We start from the raw sequence: 17,677 nt of genomic DNA, 5'->3' as shown, positions 1-17,677 counted from the left end.
ACAAACTTGTCTATGCAGTAGAAGCATTGCAGAGATGTGACACATAAAGTGTATAAGTGTGTTGGAAATAATCTGAAATGTTTATGATATCAGGTTGAAGAATTCTTGATCTAAGCTTTTTTCTTCTTGATCATTGCATTTCCCAATTTTCTCCAATGAGCATGTTTATTCCTTTTTCATAGGAGACATTTTATTCAAAATATAATTTCCTTGGGTCAAAGCTGGGTCTTTTCTGGGCTCTTGTTTATTAAATGAAGATCTTTTGGAGGAGGCAGGAAGAGAAGAAAGTTAAGTGTTAGTTTCAAAGAATCAAGGGGACTATGAAGGTCACAGAGTTAATCCTCTACTTCTGCTGGAAGCTCCCTGCAGGTTCCTGGGTCCTCCCAGCCTCAACAGCTCAACACAAACAAGCTGATCAGATGCTGCTTCCTGGCCATGTTACTCTGGGCTAGTCACAGACTCACTGAGCTTCCACATTCTTATCTGTTAAATGGAAATAATCCTGTCTACCCTGTGAGCTACCAGATCAGATGACATGAAGGATGCTCAGTAAATACTGGTACTTTCTGCCTCTGTCTTTCTCATGGAGCCTCAATGGTGGGTGACCCCTTAGCACATGCCCTTTGACCTCTGTGAGCCTCAGTTTCCTCATGAAGAAGAAGGATGGTTTTACAGGCCAAGGCATTTGTGAATGAAGCTGGAGGCTCTCTGTGTAGAAGTAGAGAGATGGGGGAGAAGGGGCTTGTGGGTCTTGGAGTCCAGCAGCAGAATCAAATCTTATACCCTCTCTTGAGTCTGGAAGAACCAGACCATGAAGCCAGCTCTCCAAAAGCCACAACTGTGAATATTTAAGATTGAGACAGAAGTAGGTACTGAGTCCCCTTAGTAGGTCCTGGGGCTACGGGGCCTGTGTTCTGAGACTTCTGGGAAGCTTGAAGGAGCCCTAAAGGCTGGAGTAGTCAGGGACAACTTTCTGCAGGAGGAGGGTCTTCAGCTGGGCCGGGAAGGATGGGATGGGCAGCCCCTGGCACCTGTAGCAGTTCTGTTCAGAGTCCCCATTCTCAGTCTTGCAAGAACGACTCCACTCTCATACGACAGTGGCTGCAAATTTCTGCAGAGGGTGTCTGGTATACAAATGCAGGCTTGCTACATTCATGATCCTTCCATATGACACCCCTTTGGGACAGGACTTGGGAAGACTCATGAGGGGGAAGTGTTCCCTGGAATTAGGTGGTGGTAGAGCCCCATCTGCTCTAGATGAAATAGCTGCCTTTGCTTGTCCGTGATTAAGCAACCCTGGGTCACGTCCCTTCCAGCCCATAGGTCCACCTTGTATGTCCCCACTTCCTTGCTGGTCCCTAGTAGATATGTTCAGTATCCAGGGGGATCATATGTCTTGGGGACCTGGGACAGTCCTCGTTTGCTCCTGTTGTCCCAGCATCCACTCTCATCTGGCATTCCAGCACTCTCAAAAGGGGCCCCATTTTGGTTGGTAATTTGATGACTAAAATCTGCACAGGTCTCAGGTCAGATGGTCTTGGTTCCATGCTGTCCCTTAGTCATTTCCCCCAGCATCCCATGCCCCCGCCTTCATGTACCTCCTTAATCTATCCCTACTAGCAGCTAGAGGAACCACCTGGAAACAACCTCTAGCTCCCCTGTCTCTTACCGTGACCCCTTCCCCAGCCCCTGGTGCTAACTGCTCCTTGGCCAGTCTCGTCCCCGCTTCTGTTTGGCTCCCTAGTTCTGCTGTCCCAGGCGCAGGCCCCTCCATGCTGGATGAACAGTTCACTGCGCCTGGTCTGCCAGATCCATGCTCACTGCTGTGCAGGGGATCCACGCCTTTCCCCCAGCAATCCCTGCAATGCCCCCTCAACTGACCCTTTTTTTCCCCCGAGAGCCCCTCTTCCTTTGGTCTTCCCAGGTCCTCTTTCCACCTCCTTACTGCAGCCCCCCAGCCCTTTGCCCCACAAGGAGACCATTCCTCCCTCTTTTGTGTACCCTGCCTCCAGCCTCTGACTCTGATTCATTCTTGTTTGTCCCAGAGCACCAGCCCGGAACCCGGCACCGGAAGAGCGAGTTCTCTGGAAATGAGGCCCTGTGGAATCTGGCTTGTCTCCTGGAGGGAAGTTGGTAGATTTTAGGCAGAGAAGGCTGTGTTCACAGCTGTCTGGAAGAAGCCAAATTGGGTAGGAATGACACTGCCAGACAGGGAGATGGAGGAAGGGCCCTGACTTGGTGGGGATCTGTCCTTCCTGGTGAATGTGGGACCAGAGAGGGTCAGTCACTTGTCTAAGATCACGCAGCAATTTGGGGCCAGGCCAGGACCTCGACCGAGATATGTCTCACTCTGAAGCTTCATTCTTCAGCCATTCTGGAGAAGTCTGGCTGGTAAGGGGGCAGACAGGGGATGCTAGCTAGAGGGGCGAGGTCTCTGTTGCCCCCTGAGGACCATTCTCTCAGGGCACTCTGGGTGATCCTTCCATTGCAAAGGACAGGCTCCAGGCTGGCAGAGCCCGGGTGGGAGGAGGCCTGACTTTGATTCCCTGATGCTCACATTTTGTGGACCCCTGGGGAATGCCTGAGTCATCGCTGAGCTGGCAAACATATTTAGCTCTTTTCATAGTCTCTAATAAATCAATTTCTCCAGGTCTCTCACACCTGTCACTTGACTCCTGGCTGCCCGCCCCCTCCCCATTTCCTGGCCCCAGGCATCTGGGCATAGGGCCCCAGGACCAGCTCTACGCTTCCAGGCACTGGGCAGGGGTCCTCCTTACCCACTCCTACTCCACCTCAGGCCATCCTGTGCCAAGCTTGTTCTCTCTTTCTGTGATGGCCTCATTCAGCAGCCATGTTATTGAATCCCCAGTCAGAGTTTCATGACAAAGGGCAAAATAGCCTTTGAGATGCAAGGGACTACATCCTGGGGCACACAGCTCAGCCCCCATTCAACCTTTCACATTCTTGCTTTGGGGGCTTGTTCTGGGACACGCAAGGGAGTCCCAGAATAAGCATCCTTGTTTTGGCTCCTCCTGGCTAGAAAAGCCAGGCCTCCAGTTATTTTATCTTTCATGGGCACCTCTGCCAAGAAGCTTTCCCGGATCTACAACCCCCTCAACCTCCGCATGAATCTTTCCTCCTCCGATGGTCCAGACTGTTTTGTATCTTCATCAAAGCATGTATATAGTTTGCCTTGAAGTGATAATAATAATAATGGCACTTAACCCTGAGTAGGTACTCAACACTGTTCTAAGTATTTTGCATATAGTCTATTATTTTCATTTTATAGATGGGCAATCTGAGGCTCAGAACGCCTAGGAAACTTGCTTAAGACACAGGGTAGAGTTGGGCTTTGAACCCATGCACCCCCTCCAACCCCCGCCCCTGCCCCGCCACCCCGAATGGCCTCACCACTGCCCCCTGTGGCCTATTACAGTAAGGAGCTTTTGTGGCACCTTCTCACTTGCCACCCAACCCCACCACACACACCAGTCTCACTTCATCTCAGGGCAGGGGCCACCTGGTACCCGTGTCTGACACTTATAGGGAAGTCCTCATTAAAGGTTATGTCCAGAAACTCCCCTGTCTGAACCCTTCAGGAAGGAAGATCACATCTAGAGAGGGCAAGCTACTAGTTCAGGGTCACACAACCAGAAAGCCAGAGAGCCAGGGTATCCCGACTCCTTGGCTGAGCAGGGGTGACTGTGCCCCACATGAAGGGAGGGGGGAGGCCGATGGGCAGCTGTGCCCTCAGGTGTCTGGGGCTGCTGGAGCCCACAGGTCCTAGTTGACCGGGTGCATCCTTCTCCAGGAGGCCGACGTCAAGGCTCTACTCTGGGCCGAGGCCTCATTCCTACAAGGGGCAGCCAGTTCAGCTGTCTGAACTGCGTCGTGGAACCTCTCATCCACGAGTGGTGGGAGCCCCCTGCTGCCCAGAGCGAGGAGTGGCAGAAGGACGGGAAGGTGGGCAGAGGCCACCAGAGCTGGTGAGTCTCTCTGGCCAGCAAGGCAGAGAGGGACCAGATTGCGATGTGGCCCCGCCCACCTCTCTAGTCACGCCCCTTCCTAGCGGCTTCACCGTTTCCACAGTTCCCTGCGCCTCTAGATACTTGCACTAGTTAATGCTGAGGCCCAGAGAGTCTTCAGTTGACTTCAGTCAAAGAATTATCGCGCATCCTGTGTGCCAGGCACCGAGCAGTGACAATCTGGCCTGTGAGGAATTCGCAGTCAAGATGTGTGTGATGGGGAGGGGCAGACCTGAAGTGAGCTCACTGCAGTATCAGGTGTGTGTCTTTTCTCCCATCTGGCTGCCAACACTCAAGTACGGCTCCTTCGAGAAGCCCGCCGGATTGCCTCGCTGCCCAGCTCAGCCCTCCACCGGCCCATGTGCTCCACTCTGTGTAACAGCATGAGTTGAAATGGGCTGTCTTTCTCCACTAGACTTGAGTTCCTTTTGAGGGCAAGGGCTTTGCCTTGATCATCTTTGGATCCTTGGTTCTGTGTGTGGAGCCTGGCACATAGTAGGTGCTTCAAAAACCTGGGCCGAATGAAAGTTGATCAGTTCAACGCCTTAAGGTCTTCAAAGAATGACGCAATGGTGGCATTTCAGACAAGGGGCTGGATTAAGGTGTGGGGGCCATCTCAGTGCCCTATACAACTGAAGGGGCTGCCTAGAACTCAGGACCACCAGAACGTCGGCCCCATGCAGGCATGGCTTTTGTCTTGTTCTACCAGTGCTTGAAACAAGGCACTTAATATAAGATTGTGGAAAGTATGAATGAAAAGTAACAAATTCAAGACCCTCTGTGACTCCCCAAGTGATCTTTGGATCCAATCTGTACTTGTATCCCTTCTCGGACAGGGAACTCACTACTTATCTCCTGAGCAGCATCCTTTCTGTCTTCAGACAGCATGGCCTATTGGGAAGTTCTTTTGCTTTCCCCTGGCCTTGGCAGAACCAGTGCACTCTTGCCCCTGCTTAGAGGGACCCTTGCTTCAAAAATTTAGCTCCTGGAGATTTCTGTCCAGGTGGCAGCCCCCAGTGGCCAGAGGATGAGGGTCCAGGGTCTGCTGAATGCCCACTCTTCCCCATCTGGCCCTCCTGGTCTCCACCTGGGAAAGGGATGAGGGTGAAGGGTCTACATTGGCCTCAAGGATGGCAGATGTGGTCATGGAGAGGACAGAGCCCCACCCACGAGTTGACTCATGAGCTTTATTCTCTATTCTGAGTGATTCCCAGAACAGCCACTCATGCCCAGAAATCCCCCATTCCACCCTCTCAGTGACAGGGAAGGAAGCCGAGGACCAGAGAGGGGAAGAGAGTGGACTAAGATTGCACAGCCAGTGGCAGGAGAGGACCTCAGAGCCCATGACCCCTGGCTGCCCCTTCAGGGCCAAAAAAGGCAGCAGATGTGGCACTCAGCTCCCATGCTGCCATGGGGCCTGTGGAAGACCTCAGATGTCCTGTAAATCTTCTTCCTGTCACACCCAAACAGATCCTCCTCAGTGGAGTATCATTACGAGGTGCTTGCACACCTCCAGAAACAGTGGCCTCACCACTTGCAAGGCAGTTACTCTGTCCTGACCCCACAGAGAGTGTGTGTGTTGTGTTGTGTGTGTGTTGTGAGGTGGGGGAAGAGAGGTTGCCTCCCCTCCCTGGGGAATTCACCTTGTCTGGCTCACCTACGCAGGCTGACAGTCGAGCCAAGGTAACCCCATATCCTGTTTTCCTGCAAGGGAACTTCCCCCTAGGGACTCCCCCAGGGCCTGTGCAGGGTAAGTCGTGCTACTGAGAAGAAACCTGTTTGTGGAATGCTCCTCCAGGCTGGGGCCTCCCTGGAGACAGAACTGCCTGCCTGTGGGTAGTGAAGCCAGCTTCATGCTTGATGGTGCTATGCCAGAGAGTCTCAGGATGCTAGGACCCTGCTGGGACAGCTGCTTATCACCTCAGGGGCCCTGGGCAGTGGTCTAGCAGGGAAATTGTGGCGGAGACTCTGCTACAAGGGTGTACGTCACTCATGGCATGGCTGCTGCCTCCAGGCAGCCCTCCTGGTAACCACAGATCACAAAGCTCTCTTCTTGGCTTCTTGGTTGTACCACCATTTCTGCTTGAGTATGTCTGTATGTCTCTGCCATTTGCTTGAGGAGTCCCACGTGTCCCTTCTCTAAAATGAACATCCTTGAGGGTGGGCCCACTCTGCTCTCCGCCTCCCAGCAGTCTTCAGTCCAGAGCCTCTTCCGGCTCACTAAACAGGTGTAGACATCTCCAGCCAGAAGCTCCTTGGGAGACCCAGCACATTCCTATCCTTCCACGGACTGAAAGCAGTCTGAGAGGGGCCATTGCTGGCAGGTTGAGGGGCGAAGTGCACAGAACCAGAAGGGCTGGGACATTCCTAGCCAAGCACCACAGTTTTCCAGGAACCAGAGAAGGAGTGTGACTCGGCCGAGGGCACACAGTAAGTTGAGACAAAGCTAGGACTGAGACTGTGATGTCCAGGCTCCTAGTCCAGTGCTCTTGGGTCTCCCAAAGGTTATGTCCATGGATCTGAGATGTGTTTCCTGTGTCCCTTGGGCAGGGAGGGCCAAGTTCCCACTGAAGATGGGGAGGGGCTGGCTGAGAATCCCCTGAGCAGAAGAGGAGGCATCGCCATGGTGGAGGGTAGGAAGCACTCAGGCCCCTCTTGCTTTGAAGGCTGATGGCATTTCAGAGGGCAAGGAGACTTCTAACAAAAGAGGAAACTGAGGCCCAGAGAGAGGGCAGCATGCCAGGCTGTGGCCGCTTTCCTTACCCCTTCCTGTAGTGGACTTGGGGCAGGGGTAGGGCCTTTGCTGGATGCCCAGGGCCAGCAGCCTCATGATCGGGCTCTGAGACCTTGGTGGTTCCCACCCATCCTGGCTCTTGAGCCCTGCCTCCCCCACCCCTGCCCCTCGCTGTCAGGTCGAAGTGAAGGGGGTTGAAGGAGGATGTGTGCGGGCCCTGGGGTGGGAGTGGGTCTCCAGGTACCACAGGTCATGGGGCTCACAGGACACCGGGCACCACCTCCAAGGAAGCTCACTGCTTGCTGGCGATCTTCTTCTTCCGAGCAGAGACCAGGTCATAGAAAGGGACACGAGTGATGCTGGCTCTGGAGTGAGGGTAGTAAAAAGATTTCAGGGCTGGATGGGCTGGCAAAGGGATCTCATCTCCCAGGGCTTGTAATAAGGGTGTGCTTCTCCCAGGGTGAGGTTGGCCTTTACCTGGAGGGGTAAAGCCTGATGACCCCAACAAGGACCGAGCCAGGGTGTGCCACAGGCAGGCCTGAGAGCCTCGGGAATTCTGCCCCCACGTATCTTTGGACGCCTCCCAGACCCCGTCAGACTTGGAAGGAGGTGACAAGAGCCCAAGTGGAACTAGCAGACCTGCTTGCCAGTCCTAGCTCTGCCCCTCTCTGGCTGTGTAGCCCTGGGCAAGTCCTTTCCCTCTCTGGACCTCAGTCCTCATCTGTAAAATGAGGGTAAGAGTGGGTTTGGCCTGGCAGCCTCACAGGGCTGCTGCAAGATTGGAGGGAAAAGACCCTACAAGTCTCTGGGACATACCTGGTCCCTGGCCCATTGACCACTTCTGTGTCTCCCTCTGTCTAAGAGGACTCACCCTCACTGGTATCTCCCCATGGACTCAGAGTCAAGGTGTTATCCTGCCCCTCACCTGGCTTTCCGCCTCCTGTCCCTCCACTGACCATCACACCTGTCGAACCCCAGCCCCTGCATGGTGGACTTTCTCCCCTCATCATACCTGTCTGTGGCTCTCCAGCATACTCAGGAGAAACCTGAGCTCTCTGCCATGGCCACCAAGGCCTTGCCATCCTTTGCAGCCTCATTTCCCAATGCTTAGTCCTCACGCTGCCTGGTGTCTACATAGCCCTACCCCTGCACTGCCCGGCATTGCCTGGTCCCATGCTGCCCAGCACCAGCTATCCAGGAAGATGTCTAGGCATCCCTATGCCTGACCTGCCCTTTTGTTTTGGCCTGCATTGCTCCTTCCACCTAGAAAGTCTTCCTCCCGACCTGCACCAGGCCTTTCCAGGACCACTTAGGATTCTGATGCTAACAGGCACTGGGCAAAGAGCTTTACTTGTAACATCTCCCATGATCCTCCACCATTCCCATGAATTCTGTGCCTTGCTCCTCCGTGTTCTGGGCCTGGCCCAGAGAGGATGCTCACGGAACATGGTGGAAGGGATTTGCATGCCAGAAACAGAAGGGAAGTTCTGGAGTTAGCCCTCTTTGCAGGCAAGGAAACAGGACCCTGAGAGGAGCAGGGGCTTCTGAAAGGTAACAGAGACTCCTCCCCACCAGCCCAGCCATCCGTTACCGAATGGCTTCGATCCATTGGTCCCGCTCCTCGGCGCTGGAGGCTGAGATCCGGTAAGACTCATGCTTGCCCTCCACCACTTTACCATCGCCATCGGTCTTGCAGGCCTTTATCTTCTGGCCCCGGCAGCTGGGGTTGCACAGCTCCAGGCAGAACTGTGGGGAAGTGGCCAGGTGAGGGCAGGGCAGGGGTGGGAGGAAAGGGCAGCCGTGTGGGCTCTTGGGGAGGCTCGGAGAGGTTGGAGAGGCCTAGACACTTGGGCAAGACCAGCATCTGGAAGAGCAGCAGGACACACCTGACTGCCAGGCCCTCCTGTGAGAGAACAGGCAGCTTCTCATGTTGAGAACTTACTATGTGCCTGACTTGACTTAAATCCATGATTCCTCTTAAAATCCCCAGTTGACAGATGGGGAAATAGAGGCTCAGAAAGCAGCAGAGACTTATTGAAGGTCCCAGAGCCAGTATTAGGGGCCAGGCTCTGAGAGACAGTGTGGCCAGGCCCTCTTGATGCCTCTTGACGCCAGGATCCCCGTCCCTAAGAGGGAGGCTGAGGCAAGCCTGAGCTACTGGAAGGTGTCACAGGCATGGCCTCGCCTCCTGGAGAGCCCAGCCCAGCCGCCCTCTCCCTGCACTCTGTTTTGGAAATTCCTACAGCTGTTCTGGCCTGAGGCCACCTCACTGACACCTACTGGCTTCTTGGGGTCGTCCACCTTCTGCACTGAGAGATTCTCAAGGGGTATGATTCCCCGGGGCTCCTTGTCCTGCAGGAGAATAAGAAGAAAGATCAGGATCAGCAAAGGGAGTCTCGAGTCAAGGGCAGGGAGTGAACTTGGAAGTTTTGTTGTTTAGTCACTAAGTCGCCTTCAACTCTTTTGACCCTGTGGACTATAGCCTGCCAGGCTCCTCTGTCTGAACTCAGCAGCACCCCATACCCAAAGAGGAGTGTGCCCATCTTCCCTAGACTCTGACCAGCCCTGGAGAGCGCAAGGGAGCAGCATGGGAAGAGCCCTGGCTGGGAGTTAGGAGGCCGGACATTAAGCCCCAGCTCTGCCTTGCACCTTGGCCCAGCCCCTTCACCTCTTTGTAGCTGTTTCCCCCATCTGTAAGATGGGTGTGGAGGAGGACCAAATGATCTCAAAGAGGCCCCAGCTCTACAATGGACTGCTTAGTGAGAATCTGGAAAGGGTTTGAGGGGAGGGACAGGGTAGGGTAAGGCTCACAGTGGTGAACTCGAAGTAGTAGAGGCAGCTGTCTGTCAGGATGAACCAGCGTCGTTTCCAGGTCTTCACGCGGCCACCTACAAGAGCCAGTGATGGAGTCAGTTAGCCCTCCTCTGCCCTGGGCTCCAGCACTTCTCTCCATGGAAGAGCAGGGCCTCCGATGCCCACCTCTGTGCCCCCACCCTAGCCCCCTAACCCCTAGCTTCCCACACCTCCCCCTTATCTATCTCTCCCCCACTTAAAAACCTGAGGGGTTCCATCACCTCCAGGCTGCACCAGAGCTCCTCCCTGGTCCGGCCCCAGGGGCAGGCTGGCCATTCCTATACTTTCCTCCTGCCCTCACCACTCTGTTCATCCCTTGGCTGGCTCCCTGCCTGGTGTTGTGCCTAAGCCGTTCATCTTTCATTTGCCAGGCAATGTTCAAGAGGATTCAAGAAACATTCACTTATTAATCCCTATGACTACCTATGAGGAGGGGACCATTATTAACCCCCTTTTACAGATGAGGAGATCGCAGGGCAGAGAGGGTACATCATCAGCTCAAGGTCTGGCAGCAGAGCTGGGATTTGAACCCCAGTGTCTGAGCCCCAGAGCCCAAGTGCATGGTCATTTCCCCACATGTTTCATCCTCCCAGGGATGACTGTTACCATTCCACAGCTGTGGAAACTGAGGCCAAGGATGGATGGAGGAGCTGGAATCTGTGACTTAGAGCTACCCTGGGGCTGAGAACTGTCAGCTGGGCAAGAAAAGGAGGCTGCAGTCTGCAGGTGGATGGACTGGGAGGTGGGCCTGGAGAGATGGAGGGTCTGGATAGGCTCCCAGGCCAGGGCCCTGCTCTCACATACGGCGTCTGTCCTCCTCTGGCTTGGAAAGCCTCTGTGCCTGGCTGGCTGCCCCTGCCCAGAGGTGCCCAGCGTGTGTGGGGGTGACAGGGTCAGATGGCTGGGTCCTACAGTTCCGCTGCTAGAACTTGCAGCGGCTGCTGCTGTGGCATCCACCATAGCTCCCCTCTGCAGGCCCAAAGCCCTCCCTGCCCCTAGTCCTGTTGAGGAGAGGCTCCCCAAGCCACATCCTCTCACACTCCCGCCCCCCATCTTTCAGGGACAGCCAGCCATCTGCCCACCGAATTCTGCCACTGGCTGGCTATGTGGCTTGGGCTGGTCCCTTAACCTCACTGGGCCTGGGTTTCCTCAGAATCACTTCAGAAAGACAGATCTGCGGTTGAAGGCCTTATCTATGAATCTGTCAGTTTTCTGTCTCCCTTCCTGCTCATTGTTTCCTCCCCCACTGTCCCCTCATCCCCAGGACAGACGGAGGGAGGGTTGGGGAGGGAGGGTTGGGGCAAGCAGACTGCTGCCCTGGGGCTCAGGAGACTCTCAACTCCACTACCCGAGGCTTCAAGTCAAATGGGTGCATGTGTCAGCTGTGTTGCGTGAGTGTTGCAGGCACATCAGTGCATGTGCCCCGGAGTGCAGGAATGTGCATCTCACCCAGTTTGAGCAGCCAGCCCTCGCGGTCGGGTTTGAAGAAGGTGTGGGTGAGGTCATTGCCATCGTCCTCGGGGATGGAGAAGGGCTCGCTTTTGATGCTGTCAAAGAGGTTCTGCCCCAAGAGAAGGGAGGGAAAGACCCGCTGTTACATTCATCCAGGGCCTGGGTCTGGCCTATGTGGCCTCGGGCAGATCACTGACTCTGTGTGCCTCAAGGTGGGATGCTGATCTTGGCTCTTATAGGCCCCTCTCCTAGGCAGAGACCAGAGATCTCTTCTCGGGGATGGGAATTTCCCAGAAAGCAGATTTCAGTTCTCTGTGAAGGACTTTCTAGCTGTTAGAGCTGCTGAAATATGGAAGAAGCAACTTTGTAGGACAGTGAGTTCCCTGTCACCAGAGGTATGCAAGCCAGGGCTGAGAATTCCCTGTGGGAGAGTTGTAGATGTTGGCAATGATCATCCCTCTGTGTTTTGAACCCCCTGCTGTGGGACACTTCCTTCTACGGACAACCTGCCCAGATTTCCAACTGTTTGGGAAAAACATTCTAAATTGTCTAATTCTGCTGATTAAAACCAGGCACAATGCTGGGTCGCCATCATCGACATAATGAAATCATTTCCTTCTGTTGTGTTTGCGTGTGCTGCTGTTCAGACAGTTTCCTCGAAATGTTAAATGAAAAATTTCACAAGTACTGTTCGATTCCCCAAAGTTTTAGAAATGGTGTTTGCTGGTTTTTAAACGTCTTTTCTGATCCAGGAGCCTAGGGGTGGTGGTAGGGTAAGGGTTGGGGCGGAGGGCGCTGGCCTGTAGCAAGTTTTCCTGGATTTGACAGAGAGGACTCAGCTGGCTGCGGTGGGGTGAGTGGGGAAGGGCAGGGACCACCTTCCCTTTTTGGAGCCCCCACATTCCTAGAGCAGCCAGGAAGCCCTGCTGCCCCTCCCGTTCTGGCCCAGCCTGGCCCTGAGCTTTCCCTAGTAGCACCGGCTGGTTGAAGGAGTTCTGTTCTTTAAGGCCTGTTCTCTGTCAGCAAAGCTGGCAGCCCATACAAATATTCTGAAGGCCCAAGGCGGGAAGCAGGGGCACAGACAGGGCCTCATCCTTCACGACACCCACGGGGAGCCCCCTGGCAGCTTCTGAGGGCCTTCTACAGCCTACACATTCTGCCCCCACAAGGAAAGAAGCTCTGTTCACCCACATTTCCTGTATCTTGTAAAACCAGGCTCCCCCCACCCCCTGTAAGAAAACACCCTTGCACCTGCCCCACCAAATCAGGCTGTCTTCTCCTGGCTGGATAGACGTGGTCAGAAAGACAACAGCCACTCATCAGTGGTTGTACTGGCCTTGCGTCCATCCTTCCCCACCCACTCTGTTCTCCTCTGGAGAATCACCCCCTTACTTTCTGTCCAGGTTGCTCAGGGGCTTGACACTGCCCACTCAGCACTCCCTCATGGCTGTAGGAGACAGTGAATGACTCCTATCTGGCTAATTAGAGCATTTCATCCTACTGGTCACAGTGACTGATTCAGAGAGGGACTTGTGACCTACACTAGCGAATAAGCCTTCATTCTGGGACTCTAAACTGTTAAGCAAGATGGAAGCCTGGAGTTGCCCAGGTCCTCTCTGGGAAACTTGGGGGGAAGCCTGTTTAAGAGGGAAGCCAACTTGGAAGAGGAGGTTGCTCAGAGATGGAAAGACCAGATTGAGCCCTGACCTCAACGAAGCACCTGGATCTAGCCGAACCTGAAGGTGAATATCAGTCCCCCATCTTTTCATTGACATGAGTTGAGAATTCCTCCAACCAAGGAAGAAACTGGAAGCTGGGAAACAAGTCAAAATCTGCATTCCCAAATCTTGCTTTCTGGTCTCTGCAGAGGGAAGGGCTCAGATGGACGTGGGTTTGAACCTGGACTCCCCACAGACTGAGCCCCCCTGGCCAGCTACCTCTATTGGAGCTCAGTTTCCTCTGCTGTAAACTGGGGTTGGGGGGGTGGGGGGTGGGTGTAAGGTACCTGATGCCTGTGGTTGTCAGGAGAACCAATATACAGTCATTTCTGATGGAGATGCTTGGACAAGAACCCAGGAGGTCTGGCCCTACCCACAGCAGAAGATGCCCCGAACTGACTGTTTCCTTTGCTGGACCTTGGTTTCTTCACCTGTGGCACCAGAGGGTGGATGAGCTCTCCTTCTGTCCTCTCTCCTTCTTTCCCTTCTCCACCCCAGGTCCCTCTCTGGGCAGCCCAGTCATGGTGAGTGGAGCCAGGCACTTGAAGTGCTTTGTCTGCTTCTCAGGAGAACAATGTAAGGTCAGTGTCATCAGCCCACTTTGCAGATGGAGAAACTGAGGCTCACACTCAAGGACATGCAGCCATAAAGGCAGAGCTGGGATTTGATCTCCTGTCCTCTGAGTCCACACCCTGTGCCTTTGCCCTGAGTCTTTTAGGCACTCTGCCCTGTCCCCATCAGGATGGCCAGGGCAAGACTCAACCTGCCTGAGCCCCTGCTCCCATCATGCACCTCTCCAAAGCCTTTCCCACCTGCGTACCCTCATGGTCACAGAGTGACCTCTCTTTAGGTGATGTGTCTGTGTCAATTTAATTTCATAAATCAGGTCACTTAAAAATGTTATATGTCCTGGAGAATCCTTCTGCAAAGCCACAAACTGATACTTAAAGATACTTAAAGCTGAGTCCTTGCTTTACACATGGGGAAGATGACGCCCGAAAAGAAAGCAAGAAGACCCCCCAGTCCACAGCAGCTTTCTGTAAAAGCCTTGAAGAGCAAGGACTAGGCCAGTGTGGTTCACTTTGTGCCCTGAAAGCTTCTGGATTAATTAGCCAGCCCAGAGGCATAGGTGCTGTGCTAAATACCTTACATGTCTACACTAATCCCATAAGCTGGGAGCTCAGAGAGGTCAAGCCTCTTACCTAAAGTCACACAACTAGAAAATGGAGGAGCTAGCACTTGGATGTGGCTGTGACTCCAACGCTCTGTTCTTTTCCCTGCCTCTTGGCTGCCAAGGAGGATAATAAACCCTTTCCAGACCTCCCAGGCAGAGTTTGAAGCTAAATTGAGATAATAGACCCAAAAGCCCTATGAGAAGAAAGTTACAAGCTCTATACAAATGCAGCGCATTGTTATTAACAAAAGACTTGAATTGGGAAAAATGCCTAAGGAGGGAGCCGCTGAAGGAGGCTCTCCTGGGACAGAAGCAATAAAGTGGCACCTGGGAGATCCAACAGGACTGGTGCTGGCAGGCTGTTAACTCATTACCTGCCAGACCAGGTGTGCCCAGCTTCCTGCTCCAAGTACCACAATGAGATGAGTTTTCAAAGGCCTTTCACATTTCAGGCAGTTTACTAAGGGCTGGGGATTTTAAATAATTATTAATGATTCTTAATAGCGACCTAAGCTACCATTTAGAGCTTGTGCTATGTACCTGGCATGGGCTATGCCCTTTACGTTTTTAAAAATTACTACTCAGCAGCTCTGTGACGCAGGTGTCATTATTCCCATTCTCCTGGTTGAGGAAATGGTGGCCCCGAGAGGGTGAGTCATTACTCAAGGTCATCCAGGAGGCGAACAACGGGGAGATGGGACTTGACCTGAGCTCTAATCTACTCTCAAGCCCTCATTTTATATCATGCCCCCCTCCAAAATAAATATTCTCTGGGGATCAAGGAGGGTGAAGGGCTAAGGGCATGGCTGTTGTCAAACACTGAAGAGCACCAGAGTCATTCCAGATCCAGGCTCTCCCCAACCCCCACCATACTTCTGCTGCGGGACATACACAGGGTGCTAAGCTGCCAGGGTGGGGTTCACATTGTCTCCTCCCCTCCTGCCAGACTCTGACCCAGAGGGAACTGAAACTCTATAGAGCTCTGGGCACCTCTAATCCTAGAAATGAATTGTCAGTTCATTTTTGCTGAGCCAGGCTTTGAATCTCACTCCTGTCTTTCTAAGATAGTTCCCAGCTCCACTTTGCCCATAGGAAGCAGGTAAACTCTGGAGGCTGTTGTTCAAAGCCCTGGACTTGGTGCCCATCACTGTCTGTATGTACCCAGATGGCTACCCAGGATGCCCCTCCCTTTCCCTACCAGGTCAAGTGCTGGCCACTTCCTCTTTCTGGAATGTCCTTTCCCTGCTTCTCCCCTGGGCAAACTCCCACTCAACTTTCAAGGCCAGTTCAAAAGTCACCTCCTCTGTGAAGTCTTCCATGATGGCACCCTTTCCCTGCCTCTGGGAGAGTGATAGTATTGTCCACTGGGTCTCCATAGCTAGGTTCCTATGGTCAGCATAACATGAATCAGGCAGGGCTGGAATTCACATGTATTTTATCTTCCACCAGACCCTTACCTTGGGTTGAATCATCCCTGGGTGCCCTATGCCAGGCCAGAGCCTGGTGCAGTGTGGCAGGGGTGGGGGCTGTTTAGGATGGGATAGGAAGCCTGGGTTCCACTCAACTCTTGAGCTGATGTGTAGCCTATGGAAGACCTGTTTCTTCCTCTCTGGAAGAGGGAGGGGTTTGAGCAGAGACTGGGAATTTTCTACTCTGACCCACTGAGAGTCTAAGACTCTGGGATTCCAAGAAATAGACTAGGTGGTGTGAGGCACCCTTTCGAGGAAGGTGTGAATGATGGGTGTCAAGAGCTCCCCAAAGGCTGAGGTCTGAGCAGACCTCCTGGGTGTTCAGTCTTGGACCTCCTTCTTAAGATGGGACTGCTTGCAAAAGCCCATTTCAGGACCAACCTCTTTTGTGACTGTCCACCCCCTGGACAGAGGAGCCTGGCTGGCAACAGTCCATAGTGTCGCAAAAGAGACACGGCTGAAGCAACTTAGCACATCTCAAGACAGTTATTGACCTGGGAGGGCCCCCTCCTGGAGAGGTCTCTCTTAGATGAGCCCCTCTTGGGTCATCCGCCCAAAGGCAGGCTCCTCCTGGATGCCTGGAGACCTGCTGGGTGGGGCCACGCCCTCTTACCCGCAGCTGCTCCTCAGGCAGGTCACTGCCGCCGTTGATGCCACGGTTCATGGACACAAAGCGCTCGAAGGGCGGCCTGTCCCGGACGTTGGGGTTGTGGAGGCTGGTGTTGAGCATGATGATGGAGAAGGACAGGACGTAGCAGGTGTCTGCGGGACGCGACAGCGGTCAGAGTCTTGGCCCTGGCCACGCCCCCTCCTCCGCCCTAACCCCTCAGGGCGGAGAGTTGGCTGTTTCAATGCCCTGAAGGTCCACCCTGTCCTCCCGGCTTGGCATTCAAGTCCTAGCCTCACCTCCCACTCTTCCGGAGCTCTCTGCTGCAAACAAGCTTCAACTGTCAGTTGCCCGAGCCCTTGTGTGCCTCACACCCGGCACTTCTGCTCCTGCTGGGCCCCCTGCCTAGCACGCCCTTTTCTCCCCTTTTCTACCCATTTAAACCCTCCTGCTCTTTAGTCTCCTGCTCCAGCCCTCCTCCCCGCCGAGCCCTTCCTGCCCCCCTGCCCACTCTGTTCTCTGCCTCCTTGGAACTCAGAGGATGCTTATTGTTTGCTACCCTGTTCAGGGCTTGGTCACGTGCTGCTTGGTAATCTTGCTGGCATTGTGGGGCTCCCAGAGCCGAGCTCCTGTTCTATTATTCAGACTTTCACGTGCTTGTGCTCAGGAGCCAGGCTGGGCTGAGCGTTTGGGAGGGAGATGATCGCTACTCTGTGATGTTTTAAAGCCCTGAGTCCAGAGCCAGGGAAGTTCAGCTGTGACCCCAGCTCTCTGGTTGACCTTGAAAAGTACTTGAGTTCCCAGAGCCTCAGCTTCCCCATCTGCAGTATGAGATGTGTCAAGTCGCTTTAGTTGTGTCCGACTCTTTGTGACCCCATGGACTGTAGGCCGCCAGACTCCTCTGTCTATGGGATTCTCCAGGCAAGAATACTGGAGTGGGTTGCCATGCCCTCCTCCAGGGATCTTCCCAACCCAGGGATAGAATCTGCGTCTCTTATGTCTAACCTGCATTGGTAGGCGGGTTCTTTACCACTAGTGCCACATGGGAAGCCCCTGCAATATTTTAGAAGGTTTAACTTTGAAAAAGCTTCATGTTCATTAACGATTTTACCTCTGATAACAGTGGCTCTAATGTTGCTGTTGCTTGCCCTATGCTAAGCTCTTTACATCCCCTGACAACACTAATGAGGCCGGCACTGTTACTGCCCCCACCCATTTTACAGATTAGGAAACTGAGGCACAGGGAGAGTAAGTTACATGTCCCAGGTCACAAGATTAAATAGTTCAACTGTGATTCAAATCTGGTGCTTTAAAATTCCTTCCTTCCTAAAAATATTTATTGAGTAACTAATAAATGCTACAGAATGGGGATTCACTGGTGAAAAAATCTGTATGGTCCCCACCCTTGTGGGTTGTTTAAAATTGTGGGGCTGATAGATATTAAGCAAGCAAATCCCTAATTTATGTATAACCACAAAGTAGGCAAATGCTCTGTAGGACTTGTCCATAGATGCACTGCTGAGAAGCCCCTTTCGCTTCTCTGAGTCTGTATCTGGAAGGATAAGAACACTGCTGATCTCATAGAGTAGATGTAAGGATTACATGACTTGCATAGGTAAAGCACTTAGCATATGGAGAGTGCTTA

General features: G+C 53.4%; 1 protein-coding gene across 1 annotated transcript in view; it reads right to left on the bottom strand.

Moving 5' to 3' along the window:
- Positions 1-226: 226 nt before the first annotated feature.
- CYTH4 (cytohesin 4) overlaps positions 227-17,677 on the bottom strand; it is a 35,864-nt gene continuing 18,413 nt past the window's right edge. Inside the window, exons 8-13 of the mRNA XM_061417395.1 lie at positions 16,039-16,187; positions 11,062-11,173; positions 9,571-9,647; positions 9,040-9,111; positions 8,351-8,505; positions 227-7,124 (exon numbers count right to left, since the gene is read on the bottom strand). Coding sequence (XP_061273379.1) covers positions 7,052-7,124; positions 8,351-8,505; positions 9,040-9,111; positions 9,571-9,647; positions 11,062-11,173; positions 16,039-16,187 — 638 coding nt within the window. The 3' untranslated portion in view covers positions 227-7,051. The remainder of the gene's footprint in view (positions 7,125-8,350; positions 8,506-9,039; positions 9,112-9,570; positions 9,648-11,061; positions 11,174-16,038; positions 16,188-17,677) is intronic.

Source organism: Bos javanicus, chromosome 5, assembly GCF_032452875.1.
Source record: "Bos javanicus breed banteng chromosome 5, ARS-OSU_banteng_1.0, whole genome shotgun sequence".
Lineage (NCBI taxonomy): Eukaryota > Metazoa > Chordata > Mammalia > Artiodactyla > Bovidae > Bos > Bos javanicus.
Note: the sequence above shows the minus strand (reverse complement) of the source record. Positions and strands in the feature narration are given on the sequence as shown.